The 17,594-nt window shown below is 43.1% G+C and overlaps 1 protein-coding gene across 1 annotated transcript in view; it reads right to left on the reverse strand.

The window, feature by feature from the left end:
• The window catches only part of LOC124805652 (juvenile hormone esterase-like), a 101,651-nt gene that overhangs the window by 69,708 nt on the left and 14,349 nt on the right, over positions 1-17,594 (reverse strand). Inside the window, exons 3-4 of the mRNA XM_047266219.1 lie at positions 12,797-13,082; positions 2,659-2,844 (exon numbers count right to left, since the gene is read on the reverse strand). Coding sequence (XP_047122175.1) covers positions 2,659-2,844; positions 12,797-13,082 — 472 coding nt within the window. The remainder of the gene's footprint in view (positions 1-2,658; positions 2,845-12,796; positions 13,083-17,594) is intronic.

A 17,594-nucleotide genomic window follows, 5' to 3' on the forward strand; every position in this document is an offset into this window, starting at 1 on the left:
AACAATGCAGTCCTGACGGCCTTCATTTAACGATCGAGAGCAGCGGCGTTAGCCGGCCGAAGTGGCCGTGCGGTTAAAGGCGCTGCAGTCTGGAACCGCAAGACCGCTACGGTCGCAGGTTCGAATCCTGCCTCGGGCATGGATGTTTGTGATGTCCTTAGGTTAGTTAGGTTTAACTAGTTCTGAGTTCTAGGGGACTAATAACCTCAGCAGTTGAGTCCCATAGTGCTCAGAGCCATTTTGAGCAGCGGCGTTAGCTTAGTGTTGTCAGCCCTAACAGGCAAGCAAAACCGTGTGAAATAACCGGCAGAAATCAATATGGGACGTACAATGAACGTATGCGTTAGGACAGTGTGGCGAAACTGACATTAATGGTCTATGGCAGCAGATGACCGACGCGAGTGCCTTTGGTAAAAGCACGACATCACCTGCAGCGCCTCTCCTGGGTTGTGCCTTGGACGACTGGAAAACCGTGGCCTGGGAAGATGAGTCCTGATTTCAATTGGTAAGAGCTGATGGTTGTGTTCGAGTGTGGCGCAGATCCCACGAAGCCGAGTTATCAACAAGGCAAAGTGCAAACTGGTGGTGGTTCCATAATGGTGTGGGCTGCGTTTACATGGAATGGACTGGGCCTCTGGTCCAACTAAACTGATCATTGACTGGAAATTGTTATGTTCGGCTACTTGGAGATCATTTGCAGCCATTCCTGCACAATAGTAATTTGAAAGTTGAACTTTTGGCAATGGGATTCCTAATCATTTGAGGAGAGAAAGATTTCTGGTATTGCCTTTTGTTATTTTTCTGCTCCCTACAATACAGTCACAATATTCCGGACTACTGGAAGCCCTTTGGCTTAGCTAACACCCGAACACTATTTGATATACAATATACACTACTGGCCATTAAAACTGCTGCACCACGAAGATGCCGTGCTACAGATGCGAAATTTAACCGACAGGAAGAAGATGCTGTGATATGCAAATGATTAGCTTTTCAGAGCATTCACACAAGGTTGGAGCCGGTACCGACACCTACAGCGTGCTGACATGAGGAAAGTTTCCAAACGATTTGTCATACACAAACAGCATTTGACCGGCGTTGCCTGGTGAAACGTTGTTGTGATGCATCGTGCAGGGAGGAGAAATGCGTACCATCACGTTTCCGACTTTGATAAAGGTCGGATTGTAGCGATTGCGGTTTATCGTATCGCGACATTGCTGCTCGCGTTGGTCGAGATCCAATGACTGTTAGCAGCATATGGAGTCGGTGGGTTCAGAAGGGTAATACGGAATGCCGTGCTGGATCCCAACGGCCTCGTATCACTAGCAGTCGAGAGGACAGGCATCTTATCCGCATTGCTGTAACGGATCGTGCAACCACGTCTCGATCCCTGAGTCAACAGATGGGGACGTTTGCAAGACAACAACCATCTGCACGAACAGTTCGACGACGTTTGCAGCAGCATGGACTATCAGCTCGGAGACCAGGGCTGCGGTTACACTTGAAGCTGCATCATAGACAGGAGCGCCTGCAATGATGTACTCGACGACGAACCTGGGTGCACGAATGGGAAAACATCATTTTTTCGGATGAATATAGGGTCTGTTTACAGCATCATGATGGTCGCATCCGTGTTTGGCGACATCGCGGTGAACGCATATTGGAAGCGTGTATTCGTCATCGCCATACTGGCGTATCATCCGGCATGATGGTATGGGGTGCCATTGGTTGCACGTCTCGGCCACCTCTTGTTCGCATTGACGGCACTTTGAACAGTGGACGTTACATTTCAGATGTGTTACGAGCCGTGACTCTACCCTTCATTCGATCCCTGCGAAAGCCTACATTTCAGCAGGATAATGCAAGACCGCATGTTGCTGGTCCTGTACGGGCCATTCTGGATACAGAAAATGTTCTACTGCTGCCCTGGCCAGCACATTCTCCAGATCTCTCACCAATTGAAAACGTCTGGTCAATGGTGGCCGAGCAACTGTCTCGTCACAATACGCCAGTCACTACTCTTGATGAACTGTGGTATCGTGTTGAAGCTGCATGGGCAGCTGTACCTGTGCACGCCATCCAAGCTCTGTTTGACTCAATACCCAGGAGTATTAAGGCAGTTATTACGGCCAGAGGAGGTTCTTCTGGTTACTGATTTCTCAGGATCTATGGACCCAAATTGCGTGAAAATGTAATCACATGTCAGTTCTAGTATAATATATTTGTCCAAAGAATACCCGTTTTTCATCTGCATTTCTTCTTGGTGTAGCAATTTGAACTCTGAAATTCAGGACGAAGTGCATAACAAATTCGGGAAACAAATCTGGAATGAGGCTAATCTAGCTAAGTCAAGTACTCCACATGAACACCGATAGCATGATCAAAATTATTACGTCACTCGTTTGAGAGCTCAAACACAAACCTAAATAGAGTAAAGAAGTGGTTGGAGATTCAAAGATGAGGTTAAAGAGAAGAAGATGCACTGCATAGAAGCATCCTTATAAAAACAAAGACAGGAACTAAGAAAAACAAAGGGATAATGATATAAATTCCGTCAAATGAAGTGATATATTTTCTTTTCGTATCTTGTTTCGGAGTACTACAGTTCTTGATTGATTACATCTGGCTTATAGGCCTGATAGCTCAGGAAGTACTCACCCTTGGCGGCCGGCGAGAGGAAGAGATGTGACGTGGAGCCGCCACCTGCACTTTCCCCAAATATGACAACGCTGCTAGGATCTCCGCCGAAGGCTGCGATGTTCCTCTGCACCCACTGTAGCGCCAGCACCTGGTCCTTGAAACCCGCATTGCCCGGGATGTCGTCGTTCAACAGGCTCAGGAAACCTGCCACATGCCGACAAGATGTAAATTCTCCACACACACAAACTGTCAGATGTCAACTGCCGTGTTTACTCGGCATACAAGTCACTTAACTTCCATTGTCTGATTTTTCTGCTCGGAAACAAGAAGAAACACTATCCATCATAACAGACAGAACTCAACAGGATACTAATTATAGCGGTTCTGTAATCCGTATTTTGACGATGGCTCTTTAAGTTTTATTATTCACTGAACTCAGAGTCATCAATATAAAAAAATGGTTCAAAAGGTTCTGAGCACTATGGGACTCAACATCTGAGGTCATCAGTCCCCTAGAACGTAGAACTAATTAAACCTAACTAACCTAAGGACATCACACACATCCATGCCCGAGGCAGGACTCGAACCTGCGACCGTATCGGTCGCGCGGTTCCAGACTGAAACGCCTAGAACCACTAGGCCACACCGGCCGGCGTCATCAATATCAATTTCCTAAAGCCTTTCCCTAGAGTACAAAGTGAAATGTGAACTTTTAGAAACAAGTGGTTAGACTTATTGCTTTGTACAAGCCTTTGAACTTTTAAATGTAGTTTCAGTTTTCGGTCAAGAAAGGGAACAGTGTACTCCTTCGCGTATGGGACGCTTCGCCAGGCGTCACTGTTCTACGGACGAAGAAGTCAAAGAAATCATGATTTGTTAATTTGTCTGTAAAGATTGATCAGTGTATGTTAAACCAAAATGCACGTCAAACCATGCCTGAAAATACTACATAGTCATACTGAATGAATCCATACCCATTCTAGACCGTGTGTGGAGCAGTTCATTCAAGTGCTAGCAGAAACCTGAACTTACATGCAAGCCTTTCATGTCAAAATGGAAGAAAATGTATCTACTTGGGTATTCTAGTAAATTATACTACTGCCCTTAGGAAGATGAAAGATGTTATTACTGTTTATATTATTATCTGACATAGAAGGTAAGGTGTTAAAAAAGTTAGAAAATTTAGCTACACTACAGAACTCTAAGGTACTACTCAGATATACACATTACAGTGTGAAACATAACAGATGATAAATGTTTTCTTTCGACACCAAGGCTGCTGGTACAATGTATGGCCGTTAAATTGTTTGGCTCTTGGTTGTCTAAAGGAGGGAAGATCCACTTGCACTCTAGTTCAACTCAAGTTCAAAGTTTCTGCTTTCAACACCAATGATTAATAACATATAGGAGGTGGGCGATCAATAACTATAGGCGACACACGAGATTGTGAGTAACGTTCCGTCTGGTTAATAACATTGCACAGAGCGCGTACATGAGTATATAGCCCAGCCGAAGATAGCATTAGTGTGAGTTTACCTTCCAGATTCACGCTATAGTGTTTTGCCAAATACTTCCTCTGATATCCACACTCTAAAGCTGAAGACTATTACCAACTGAACAGAAAAAATCAGAGTTTCTTCGATTCATAGTAAATCGCTAAAGTTCATTGCTACTGCACGAAAATTTTGCTATGCCCGAAACTTGTGATTTCGGACCGAACTGAACAAAGTTCAATGCTGCATCGTTCCAGTGTCTGTCTCTGTAACTTGCACTAAGATTTCTGAGTGAAATAATACGTGATTTCCACTCAGATAATCCGTGGTTGACACACTGTCCCTTGCTCAACATTCCTACTTCTCCTATGTATACTCGCATCCCCCACTCTGCCTCCGAATCTCGTAATTTTACTGCCCAGATTCCGAAAAATGAAGATCATAACTACTTCTTATAATACACATTAAAACTATTTGCACCACAGTGTACTACATCCACTAGAACCAATCACGGTTGTGTATGATGGTATTGTTTGGCATCAGTATTCATTTACTAAATTATGTTGTTATGAGATAACTTGATTTTGATTAATTTAAAAGAAATCATCAAAATTAAATATGAGCTCATTCATTTCCAAAGAATTTATCCTGTTATTTTCACTGGGGTTGACCATTTGTTCCTAACTTTAAAAATTCTTAACACTATTCCGTCCGGCGACACCACAGTGGTGTAGTGTGCACAGTATTGCTAAGTGGCCGGCGACAACACTTTAGTATCTTTTACATTCTGTTGGTGTTTTGTTTAGGTAACAGTAAGTTACACACGTCAACAAGTACGTGCCCTTTCATCGTGGCAGACGAAAGAGACGATACGATTATTTACGACGAATGCGCGGACGTCTTGTCTGACGTTTCGGACGACTTAGCCGAGTGGGAAGAAGACATTGAATATCAAAAATATGAAGGTAAAGCAGAATCGTCGGAAGATAGTGAAATACGTCCAAGAAGAATTCGGCGAACGCTACGGTTGCCAACTGATTCGGATGAATCAGAAGAAGACGACAGTGCACAGAGGTCAGACTTTGATTTACTGGGGACCAATAATAAATTTGAGGGATCTCCAGGTTCAAACATATTTCCCAAAGATACACAGTGCGTCGAGGATATCGTAGAATTGTATATTGGGAACGATCTATTTGAATATATTAGCAACGGAACCAACAAGTACTACAGTCAAAATTGCAATAGAAAAAACTGGATAAAAAAATGCCAAATTTGTCGACGTTACGGGACCCGAACTTAGAAAATGGTTTGGGCTTGCTATCCTTATGGGAATTGTAAAAAAAAGCAAGGATCGATGATTATTGGTCAGCGAATCCGTTGATAGACACACCGATATTTCGGAAAACGACATCCCGTAACCGATTCAGACAAATATTATGATTTTTACATTTTTCCGAGAGCAACAATAAACCGGAGAATGCCGACAGGCTTTTCAAAGGGCAATTCGTAATTGATTATTTTTCCAAAAAGTTTAAAGAAACCTTTAATCCAAGGCAAAACATCTCAGTTGATGAAGGAATGATACTGTGGAGTGGGCGGTTAAATTTTAAAGTTTACAGTCCGTCGAAAATTACGAAACATGGCATACACATTCGGATTCTGTGTCATGTCTCATTCAAGATATTTAGCGGCGCTGGACAGCCTTTAGAAAAAAATAGTGAAGGAACTATTGACACCTTCTTATGGAAAGTGGCATCACCTCTACATGGATAATTATTATAACAGTGTAGAACTTGCAGAGAAGTTACCTGAAAAGAAAATTCGAGTTTGTGGAACGACATGGCAAAATATAGGATTTCCGGAAAAATTAAAGCGCGCAAAAGTCAATGAGTTTGAAGCTTGTAATCAACGGAAAGGTGAAGTACTCGCACGGGTATGTAGAGCTTCGGAAACTAAAATGATACGAATGATCTCTGCAATACATAATGCCACTTTGAGTGACACTCAAAGAAAATGTAGAAAAACCAATTGCACAATAAAAAAAATCCGAAGGTGTATTAGATTAGAACAAACACATGAATGGATTGGATCAGGCAGACCAAAGTTTGAGTTATTACCCTATATACAGAAAACCTAAAAAATGGTTAAGAAAGGTTTGCATGTCCCTCTTTAATTGCGCATTGTTTAATGCGTCCCGTACATGGCACTATTTCAATACAGATCACAAGAGTCTCCGATTTCACGATTTTTTATTGAAAGTGTCTGATTCGTGGAAGAAAGACCATGCACCTGCTTCTGAGCAAAACTTGGGCGTTGCCACTACATCGCGTACCAACTAATACTTATGTCCGAAACGAATAAACGAAAACGAAGGAACTGCCTTGTATGTTCCAGAAACAAAAAAAGGATAACAACAAACTTAATATGCAAGTCTTGTGTAAAATTTGCGTTGCATCTTGGAGACTGTTTTGCTGCATATCATACGAAAGAGAAGCACTAAGTACCAAAGACAATGCAAATAAACAAATATATGAAATAAACACATGTTGTATTTATTTACGTATGTATACCATCGAAGTTTTATGAAAGTAGGGGAACAGGGTTGTGATCGTGTGAGAACCAACGACGAGATTAATAAAACTTAATAATTTATGATCTCCCGATAATGTCAAGAACGGCCGGCGACAAGCCAAGTAATCCGAACTAGCACTGCCGGCGCCAAGGGAATATATATATACGAGTCGTGCGGACGGCAGAATGTTAATATTCAAATCAGTTATATCTAAGACTTACAGTCGATTAATTCTGTGGTGTCACCGCCAGACACCACACTTGCTAGGTGGTAGCCTTTAAATCGGCCGCGGTCCGGTAGTATACGTCGGACCCGCGTGTCGCCACTATCAGTGATTGCAGACCGAGCGCCGCCACACGGCAGGTCTAGAGAGACTTCCTAGCACTCGCTCCAGTTGTACAGCCGACTTTGCTAGCGATAGTTCACTGCCTACTTACGTTCTCATTTGCCGAGACGATAGTTTAGCATAGCCTTCAGCTACGTCATTTGCTACGACCTAGCAAGGCGCCATTATCAGTTACTATTGATATTGTGAATCATGTACTGTCAAAACCGACGTTCATCATTAATGGATTAAAGTTAAGTATTCCACCAGCTACGTCCGTTTTTCTAAATTCTAATTTCCTTGTCCTGTTCCAGTCCTCACGCCAGCCTGCGTGAGCTAAAACGCGTGCATTTCGGCCTCCTCTAGTAACACGGTGTTGGCTCTCCTGCCAACCACAACAAATTCTATGAAACACGCATCACCTAGTTTTCAATAGATACATAGTGTTTACTATTACCTACGACCTCCTATAATTTCCTGTCGTAATGTGTTATTAATTTACTCTAATGTCAGTTACTTAATTACACTTACAATTATGTAAAATAAATACTTGAATATTGTTGTGTCGTTGTTGTTGTGGTCTTCAGTCGGAAGATTGGTTTGATGCAGCTCTCCATGCTACCCTGTCCTGTCCAAGCCTCCTCATCTCTAAATAACTACTGCAACCTACATCTTCCCTAATCTGCCTGCTGTATAGATCTCTTGGTCTCCCTCTACGATTTTTACCCCCCACACTTCCCTCAAATACTAAATTGATGGTCCCTTGATGTCTCGGAATTTGTCCTATCAACCGATTCCTTCTTTTAGTCAAGTTGTGGCACAAAATTTCTAGTCTCCCCAATTCTATTCAGTATTTCCTCATTAGGTGATCGACCCATCTAATCCTCAGCACTCTACTGTAGCACCACATTTCGAAAGCTTCTATTCTCTTTTTATCTAAACTGGTTAACGTCCACGTTACACTTCTGTACATGGCTACACTCCAGGCAAATACCTTCAGGAAAGACTTCCGAACACTTAAATTTATATTTGATGTTAGCAAATTTCTCTTCTTTCGATATGCTTGTCTTGCCATTGCCAGTCTATATTTTATATCCTTTCTACTTCGGTCATGATCAGTTTTTTTGATGCCTAAATAGCAAAACCTATTTCCTACTTTAAGTGACACGTTTACTAATCTGATTCCCTCAGCCTTCGACTACATTCCATTATTCTTTTTTCACTTTTCTTGATGTTGATCTTATATCCTCTTTTTAAAACACTGTCCATTCTGTACAACTGCTCTTCCAAGTCCCTAGTTGTCTCAGACAGAATTACAATGTCGTCGGCAAACCTCGAAGTTTTTATTTCTTCTCCATGGACTTTAATTCCTACTCCAAATTTTTCTTGGTTTCCTGTACAGCTTGCTCAATGCACAGATTGAATAACATTGGGGATAGGCTACGACTTTGTTTCATTCTTTTCACAACCACTGCTTCCATTTCATACCCCTCGACTTTTATTACTGCCGTCTGGTTTCTGTAAAAGTTGTAAATAGCCTTTCGCTCCCTGTATTTTACCCCTGCTACCTTCAGAATTTGTAATAGAGTATTCCAGTCAACATTGTCAAAAGCTCTTCCTAAGTCTACAAATTCTACAAATGTCTTTGCTTAATCTAACTTCTAAGGTAAGTCGTAGTCTCATTACTGGTTCGCATGTTCCTACATTTCTTCGAAATCCAAAGATCATCCCCGACGTCTGCTTCTACCAGTTTTTTTCATTTTGCTGTTAAGAATTCGGGTTAGTATTTTGCAACCATGACTTACTTAAATGTTAGTGCGATAATTTTCACACCTGACAGCAGCTTCTTTCTTTTGGAATTGGAATTATCACATTCTTCTTGAAGTCTGAGGGTATTTCGCCTTTCTCATACATCTTGCACACCTGATTGAAGAGTTTTGTCATGGCTCTCTGACCCAAAGCTATCAGTAGTTCTGACGGAATTCCGTCTACTGTCGGGGCATTGTTTCGACTTAGATCTTTCAGAGCTTTGTGAAATTCTTCTCGTAGTGTCATATCTCCCATCTCATCTTCATCTACGTCCGCTTCCCTTTCTATAATATTGCTTTCAAGTTCATCTCCTTTTTATAGACTCTCTATACACCCCTTCCACCTTTCATCTTTCCCTTCTTTGCTTAGGGCTGGTTTAACATCTGAGGTCTTGATAATCATATAGGTGCTTCTCTTTTTCCCAAAGGCCTCTTAAATTTTCCTGTAGGCGGTATCTATCTTTCCCCTAGTGAAATATGTTTGTAAATCCTCACATTCGTCCTATATCCACTCCTGCTTAGCAGTTTTGCACTTCTTGTCAATCTCATTTCCTAAACGTTTCTGTTCGCGTTCACCTGCTTCATATGCTGCATTTTTGTATTTTCTCCTTTCATCAGTTAAATTCAATATCTTTTGTGCTATACAAGGATTCCTACTGGTCCTTGCCTTTCTACATATTTGATCCTCTTCTTACTTCACTATTTTATCTCCTAAAGCTATCCATTCGTCTTCTACTGTATTCCATTACCCAGTTCTAATCTACTGTTCCCTGATGCTCCCTCTCAAGCTCTCAACAACCTCTGATTCTTTCAACTTATCCAGGTCCCATCTCCTTAATTTTCTGCCCTTTTACAGTTTCTTCAGTTTTAATCTACAGTACATAAGCAACAAATTTTGGTCAGGGTCTACATCTGCCCCTGGAAATGTCTTATAATTTAAAATCTGGTTCCTAAATCTCTGTCTAAGCATTAAAAATCAATCTGAAACCTTCTCTTGTCTCCAAATCTTTTCCATTTATACAAACTTCTTTTGTTGTTGTGGTCTTCAGTCCAGAGACTGGTTTGATGCAGCTCTCCATGCTACTCTATCCTGTGCAACCTCCTTCATCTCTCAGTACCTACTGCAACCTACATCCTTCTGAAACTGTTTAGTGAATTCATCTCTTGGTCTCCCTCTACGAGTTTTACCCTCCACGCTGCCCTCCAATACTAAATTGGTGATCCCTTGATGACTCAGAATATGCCCTACCTTCCGATCCCTTCTTCTAGTCATGCTCTGCCACAAATTTCTCTTCTCTCCAATTCTATTCAATACCTCCTCATTAGTTATGTGATCTACCCATCTAATCTTCAGCATTCTTCTGTAGCACCAGATTTCGAAAGCTTCTATTCTCTTCTTCTCTAAACTATTTATCGTCCACATTTCACTTCCATACACGGCTATACTCCATACGAATACTTTCGGAAACGACTTTCTGACATTCAAATCTATACTCGATGTTAACAAATTTCTCTTCTTCAGAAACGCTTTCCTTGCCATCGGCAGTCTACATTTCATATCCTCTCTACTTCGACCATCATCATTTATTTTGCTACCCAAATAGCAAAACTCATTGACTACTTAAGCGTCTCATTTCCTAATGTAATACCCTGAGCATCATCCGATCTAATTCGACTACATTCCGTTATCCTCGTTTTGCTTTTGTTGATGTTCGTCTTATATCCTCCTTTCAAGGCCCTGTCCATTCCGTTCGTCTGCTCTTCCAGATCCTTTGCTGTCTCTGACAGAATTACAATGTCATCGGCGGACCTCAAAGTTTTTATTTCAACTCCGTGGATTTTAATTCCTACTCCGAATTTTTCTTTTGTTTTCTTTACTGCTTGCTCAATATATAGATTGAATAACATCGGGGATAGGCTACAACCTTGTTTCACTCTCTTCCCAACGACGGCTTCCCTTTCATGTCCCTCGACTCTTATAACTGCCATCTGGTTTCTGTACAAATTGTAAATTGCCTTTGGCTCCCTGTATTTTACCCCCGCCACCTTCAGTTTTTGAGAGAGAGTATTCCAGTAAACATTGTCAAAAGCTTTCTCTAAGTCTACAAATGCAAGAAACGTAGGTTTGCCTTTCCTTAATCTATCTTCTAAGATAAGTCGTAGGGTCAGTATTTCTTCACGTGTTCCAACATTTCTATGGAATCGAAACTGATCTTCCCCGAGGTCGGCTTCTACCAGTATTTCCATTCATCTGTAAGGAATTCGTGTTAGTATTTTGCAGCCGTGGCTTATTAAACTGATAGTTCGGTAATTTTCACATCTGTCAACTCCTGCTTTCTTTGGGATTGGAATTATTATATTCTTCTTTAATTCTGAGGGTATTTCGCCTGTCTCATACGTCTTGCTCACTAGCTGGTAGAGTTTTGCTAGGCCTAGCTCTCCCAAGGCTGTCAGTAGTTCTAATGGAATGTTGTCTATTCCCGGGGCCTTGTTTCGACTTAGGTCTGTCAGTGCTCTGTGAAATTCTTCATTCTTCATGCAGTATCATATCTCCGATTTCATCTTCATCTACGTCCTCTTCCCTTTCCATAATGTTGTCCTCAAGTACCTAACCCTTGTATAGACCCCCTATATACTCCTTCCACCTTTCTGCTTTCCCTTCTTTGCTTAGAACTGGATTTCCATCTGAGCTCTTGATTTTCATACAAGTGGTTCTTTTTTCTCCAAAGGTCTCTTTAATTTTCCTGTAGGCAGTATCTATCTTATCCCTAGTGATATATGCCTCTACATCCTTACATTTGTCCTCTAGCCATCCCTGTTTAGCCATTTTACACTTCCTGTCAATCCCATTTTTGAGATGTTTGTATTTCTTTTTGCCTGCTTCATTTACTGCATTTTTATATTTTCACCTTTCATCAGTTAAATTCAACATCTCCTTTGTTAGCCAAGGATTTCTATTAGCCCTCGTCTTTTTACCTACTTGATCCTCTGCTACCTTCACTATTTTATCTGTCAAAGCTACTCATTCTTCTTCTACTGAATTTCTTTCCCCCATTCTTGTCAGTCGTTCCCTAATGCTCTCCCTGAAGCTCTCTACATCCTCTGGTTCTTTCAGTTTATCCAAGTTCCATCTCCTCAAATTCCCATCTTTTTGCAGTTTATTCAGTTTTAATTTACATTTCATAACCAATAGATTGTGGTCAGAGTCCACATCTGCCCCTGAAAATGTCTTATAATTTAAAACCTGGTTCCTGAACCTCTGTCTTACCATTATATAATCTATCTGAGACCTTCTTTTATGATTCTTAATCCAAGTGTTAGCTATTATTAAATTATGCTTCAGCTGAAACCACTGCAGTAATAGCGCTTGGTTAGCCTGAGCGAGGCAGGTCATCGACAGTTCCTGTCTCTCTGTATCTCCTCCATGTCCGAACTACATCGCTTTGGTTCACTCCGAGACGCCTGGTCACTTCGCTTGTTGAGAGCCCTTCCTGTCACAAAGTCACAATGCGGACGCGATCGAACCGCGGTATTGACCGTCTAGGCTTGGTTGAACTACAGACAACACGAGCCGTGTACCTCCTTCCTGGTGGAATGACTGGAACTGATCGGCTGTCGGACCCCCTCCATCTAATAGGGCTGCTAATGAATGGTTGTTTACATCTTTGGGCGGGTTTAGTGACATCTCTGAACATTCAGAGGGACTGTGTCCGTGATACAATATCTACAGTCAACGTCTATCTTCAGGAGTTCTGGGAACTGGGTAGATGCAAAACTTTTTTTGATGTGTGTTGTGCGGTTGGATCTATATCGGCAAGGGACTATTCCACGTTGCCTTAATTCCGCTAGGTGTTAGCCCTTGGTTCCAAAATCTTGATTTCTTTAAAATTTTCTCATCTAACACCTCACGCTATATGGAATCACAAAAAAAGCGAAAATGAAGTGATTTACTTACCAAGGGCTCCGAGACGGTAGGCGATTGTGACTAGCACAACGCCCTTCTCCACGAAGCTGTGCGGAGTTGCACCCGAAGAACTACCACCCTTGAAGGCTCCACCGTGGATGTAGACCATGACGGGGTAAGGACCACTCTCTGCAGCCGGCGCGTAGACGTTGAGGTAGAGACAGTCTTCGGAGCCGGTAGTGATAGGTATCAGGCCGTAAAAGAGGGGCTGAGCGCAAACATCCGCGAAGGACAGTGCGTCTCGAACCCCGGACCATGAGGCTGACGGCTGTGGGGCCTGCGAACGTCAGCAAACGCTCAAGTGGCTTGTCGTATTACCAGTCGCCACGACCACACATGCTCACGGATCATTGTACGATTTATTTTTGGAAACGAAACATTTAAAATGACATGGCAAATCTTATCGAATATCTTAGATATCGTGTCGGACCTCCTTTTGTCTGGCGTAGCGCAGCCTCTCAACGTGGCATGGACTAAAAATGTCGTTGGAAGTCCCCTGCAGAAATAGGGAGACATATTGCCCCTACAGCCGTCCATAATTGTGAAGGTGTTGCTGGTGCTGGATTTTGTGCACGAACTGATCCCTCGATTATGTCTCATAAATGTTCAATGAGATTCGTGTTGGCCGAATCATTCGTTCGAATTGTCCAGAAAGATCTCCAAATCAATCGCGAACAACTGTGGCCCAGTGACATGGCAGACTGTCATCCTCAAAAATTCCATCGTGTTTTGGGAACATGATGTCCTTGATTGGCTACATAATCATGATAATCAATGATCGTTTCACTTGGGCCAGATGACCCAGTCCATTCCATTTAAACATAGCCCACACCGCTATGCCTGATTGTTACTTGGGTCCATGACTTCGTGGCGTCTGCGCCATACTCTAAACCTACCGTCAGCCCTTACCAACTGAAATCGGGACTCATCTGGCCAGCCCACGGTCTTCCAGTCGTCTGGTGGCCAGCCGATGTGGTCACGAGCCCAGGAGAGGCGCTGCAGGCGATGCCGTAATGTTAGCAAAGACACTTGCGGCGGTCGTCATAGCCCATTGGCGCCAAATTTCGCCGCACTATCCTAACAGATACGTTTGTCGTGTGTGTCACATTGATTTCTGTGGTTATTTCACGCAGTGTTGTTTTTCTATTATCACTGACAACTGTACGCAAACGCTGTTGCTTTCGATCGTTAAGTGAAGGTCACCGGGCACTGCGTTGTCCGCGGTGAGAAGTAATGCCTGAAATGCAATATTATCGGCACACTCTTGACACTGTGGACTGAATTTTCTAACGACTTCCGAAATGGACTGTCCCATGTGTTTAGCCCCAGCTACCATTCCGCATTCAGAGTCTGTTATTTCCCGTCGTGCGGCCATAATAACATTGCAGACCTTTTCACGTGAATCACCTGAGTACAAATGAGAGCTCCGCCAACGCACTGCCCTTTTACACCTTGTGTACGCGACACTACAGCCACCTGGGTATGTGCATATCGCTACCCCATGACTTTTGTCACCTCTGTGTACTTTGGATCAGCTGGATATGGCATATCTGAAGAAACTTGTTTCTCCTGCATCCAGTTAAGGCCATTATCAAGCGATGAGGCGATGTTATAAAGCGTCAGACTGATGTCTCCTGTGGTTGACTAATACTGGTCTGGTGTGCTTATACAAGGTGAGTTTTCCTGCTACTTTTGGGAACATGATGTCCTTGAGTGGCTACATGATCATTTCCACTCAATGATCGGTTCACTTGGGCCAGAGGACCCAGTCCATTCCATTTAAGCATAGCCCACACCGCTATGGGGCCACCGAACTCTAGTGATTGACCGATGGGAGGATAGGGATAAAAAAGGTCCAATGAACTTCTGTCCGGAAACGCATGGTTTCCATGCTAGAGACCATTTATTCAATCAGATATTGTTACACAGACCGCGATCAAACGCGCGTTGTACTATGCAGCCACAGTTACAGTATGTGTTGAAAATGATTTCCATGCGCCTCAACGCATGTGCACGCGCTGTAGCATGTTGTGTCTCACTTCGGCCAGGCTGCATCCAAAGAGTGTCAAAGGCAGCATGAATACGGTGCTCCAGTGTCTCCACATCTATAATGGGCTCTGCATACATGATAATTTTGATATGGCCCCATAACCAGAAATCGCAGGTGTTGAGAACCGGTGAACGAGCAGGCCATGCAATTGAATCCCCTCATATGATCCGTTGACCAGGGAATATACGATTGAGATGCGTCCGGACGTTAGCAGCGAAGTGGGTTGGACCATCATCACGTAGCAGTCACATCACTCTTCAAATCATCAATGGTACTTCTTCCAGAGGGGAGGCAAAGTCACCCACAAGAAATACCGATAGTTACGGGCTGTTAGGCGCCGTGGAAGGAAAAACTGGTCCCAAAATACGGTCACCAATTATCCCGGCCCATGCATTCCGGCTGCACTAATGCTGATGATCCGCTGAGACCATACCATGGGGAAATTTGGAAATTTGTGGTAAGGTCTTATGCGGTCAAACTTCTGAGGTTATCGGTCCCTAAGCCTACACACTTCTTAATCTAACATAAACTAACTGACGCTATGGACAATACACACATCCTTGCCCGAGTAAGCTTTGAAAGGCAAACATACGTCAGAAAAAACAATAAAACTACGTTAAAAAGAAATACATCTCTAACTATGCTTCAAATTCCAATGAATATCTTTCACAAATTAAAGCAACTCCTGGTTCACATATAACATTTTAAGTGAACGGAAATTTCGGTATCAACCACTGCCTTGTCATACCAGAAATACTATTTGTGTATTGCTTGAAGCTAGTAAACTGAACATAATTCTTGCATTACATAAGGAAGAAAAAAACACATTACAATGGAGAATCGTATTTCCAATGCCCTCACTGTTCCGTCATCCGGGTATGTCTTCTTGTAAGTACTATGTATCCACCGATTCTTATCTTCCGTTCATGCTTTTTTCGCATCGATAATTTTACTTCTCCTACCCTGGACGTTCCAGCTGTGCCCTGGCTCTTGAAATGCATTTCCATAGGAAGTTAGAGAAATACTGTCGGTATTTCGGATTGTTCACGATTTTTAGATGTCGTTCCCGAAGAAAAGTCCAGAAGTCCTTTACATTCTTTGGGCCAGTTCTGAACAAACAGAGCACCGTCTGGCCTCGAAGCCTCGTTACGGCATTCGTTTTGGTACTTGGATAGTAAGTCTCGTCCGGGAAGAATATAATCCCTCGTTCAATGTTGTTTTGTCCTATTCGGAGAAAGAAAGCGATCATTCGTGTTGCCAAACGCCACGCTTCTGCCGAGGCGCCGCACATGAGGCGGAGTTCATCGTTGACCAGAGTCTGGCACAGAGGGCACAATGGTGAATCTGTCATATGAATCGCGTGGAGTTTGGATCGGGTGACATTTTTACCATTTACTGTTAGGTACCAAATTGTACGTGTCTCTGCGTCTAAGGAAACGTGGTGTATCGATCGCCATATTACTTGCCAATTGGTATGTGGATGCTTCTTCTCAATAGGATTGCTGTGTCGTCCGGTCGTTAGTATCCGATATATGTCACGCACCGTTGCAGGTCTGGTTCCCTGCAGAGCTGTCTGAACCTAGCTGTACTCTATAAAAGAAGTGCATATGTGCTAGAGTGATGGGAGATGTGCTGGACCGCCACTGGCGCCATTCAAGACACTGGTGCTAGTTCTTCTGATACGATTCCTGTCAGACAAGTCTGACGTCGTCTCCACAGTTCTAACATTGTGCTGATATATAGTGCCACCGCTCGATCACGAACATGCACAAGACCAAGTCCACCCCTACTAAGAGCGAGGGTAAGGGCGTTCGTATCTTACTTTAAACAGTAGACCTGCACTCACAAAGGAACCGAACGCCGCCATTAATCGTCGTGCTATCGTCACCGGCATTGGCAGTACTTGAGTGAAATGCGGAATTTGTGACGCCAGGTAGGTGTAAACATACGTGACCCGCTGGATCATGTCTAATGCCCGTGCGATGTTCCCTCTAACGCCCGTCCGGACTGACTGTAGTAGTCTCTTGTAGATGTACGCTGCTGTGCGACATATGTCGTTGGTAAAAACAATACCTAGGATTTCAAGGTATCCACGAGCCGTAAGGGTGCTTCACATTCTTCCGTTAGTCCAACACCAATATTCATCGCTACATACTTGTCCATACTTATACGGCTGCCAGTGGCATTTTCATATTTGCGTACCCAATCTAAAGCCACACTCATACCGTTTTCATTCCGTACTATCAGCACCAGATCATTCGCATATGACTTGCACGTAAATGTATATCCTCGAAAAGTCAGTCCTGTCAAGCGGTGTCGTAGGCCGCAAAGAAACGGGTTGACAGCCAGCGCATATAATGTCGTTGATGAGAGACATCCTTGTCTGACCGATCTCGCTACGACTAGAGATTTGGTCGTACGGAGTAGCCGCAGGACTTCTTCAAGATATTTATGGCTAACTCTATCAAAGGCTTGATCAAAACCTATTGACATTATTGCTGCATGGAGGCGGCACGTCTTTGCTAGGGCGATCAAATCGCGATATTCAACAAGCGACGTCTGGATGTTATATCCGCCGAGCGAAGTTTGATCAAGAGAGAGTACTTGCCGCAATACTCTTCGGACGCTTGCTGCTAATAATATGGTGAATATTTTAAAGTCGCAGCTGAGGAGTGTCAGTGGTCGGTAGTCCCGTATCCGTGTACCACCAGAGGGTTTGTGCATCAGGATTATCAGCCC

Source organism: Schistocerca piceifrons, chromosome 7 (genome assembly GCF_021461385.2).
Source record: "Schistocerca piceifrons isolate TAMUIC-IGC-003096 chromosome 7, iqSchPice1.1, whole genome shotgun sequence".
In the NCBI taxonomy this organism is placed as follows: Eukaryota; Metazoa; Arthropoda; class Insecta; order Orthoptera; family Acrididae; genus Schistocerca; species Schistocerca piceifrons.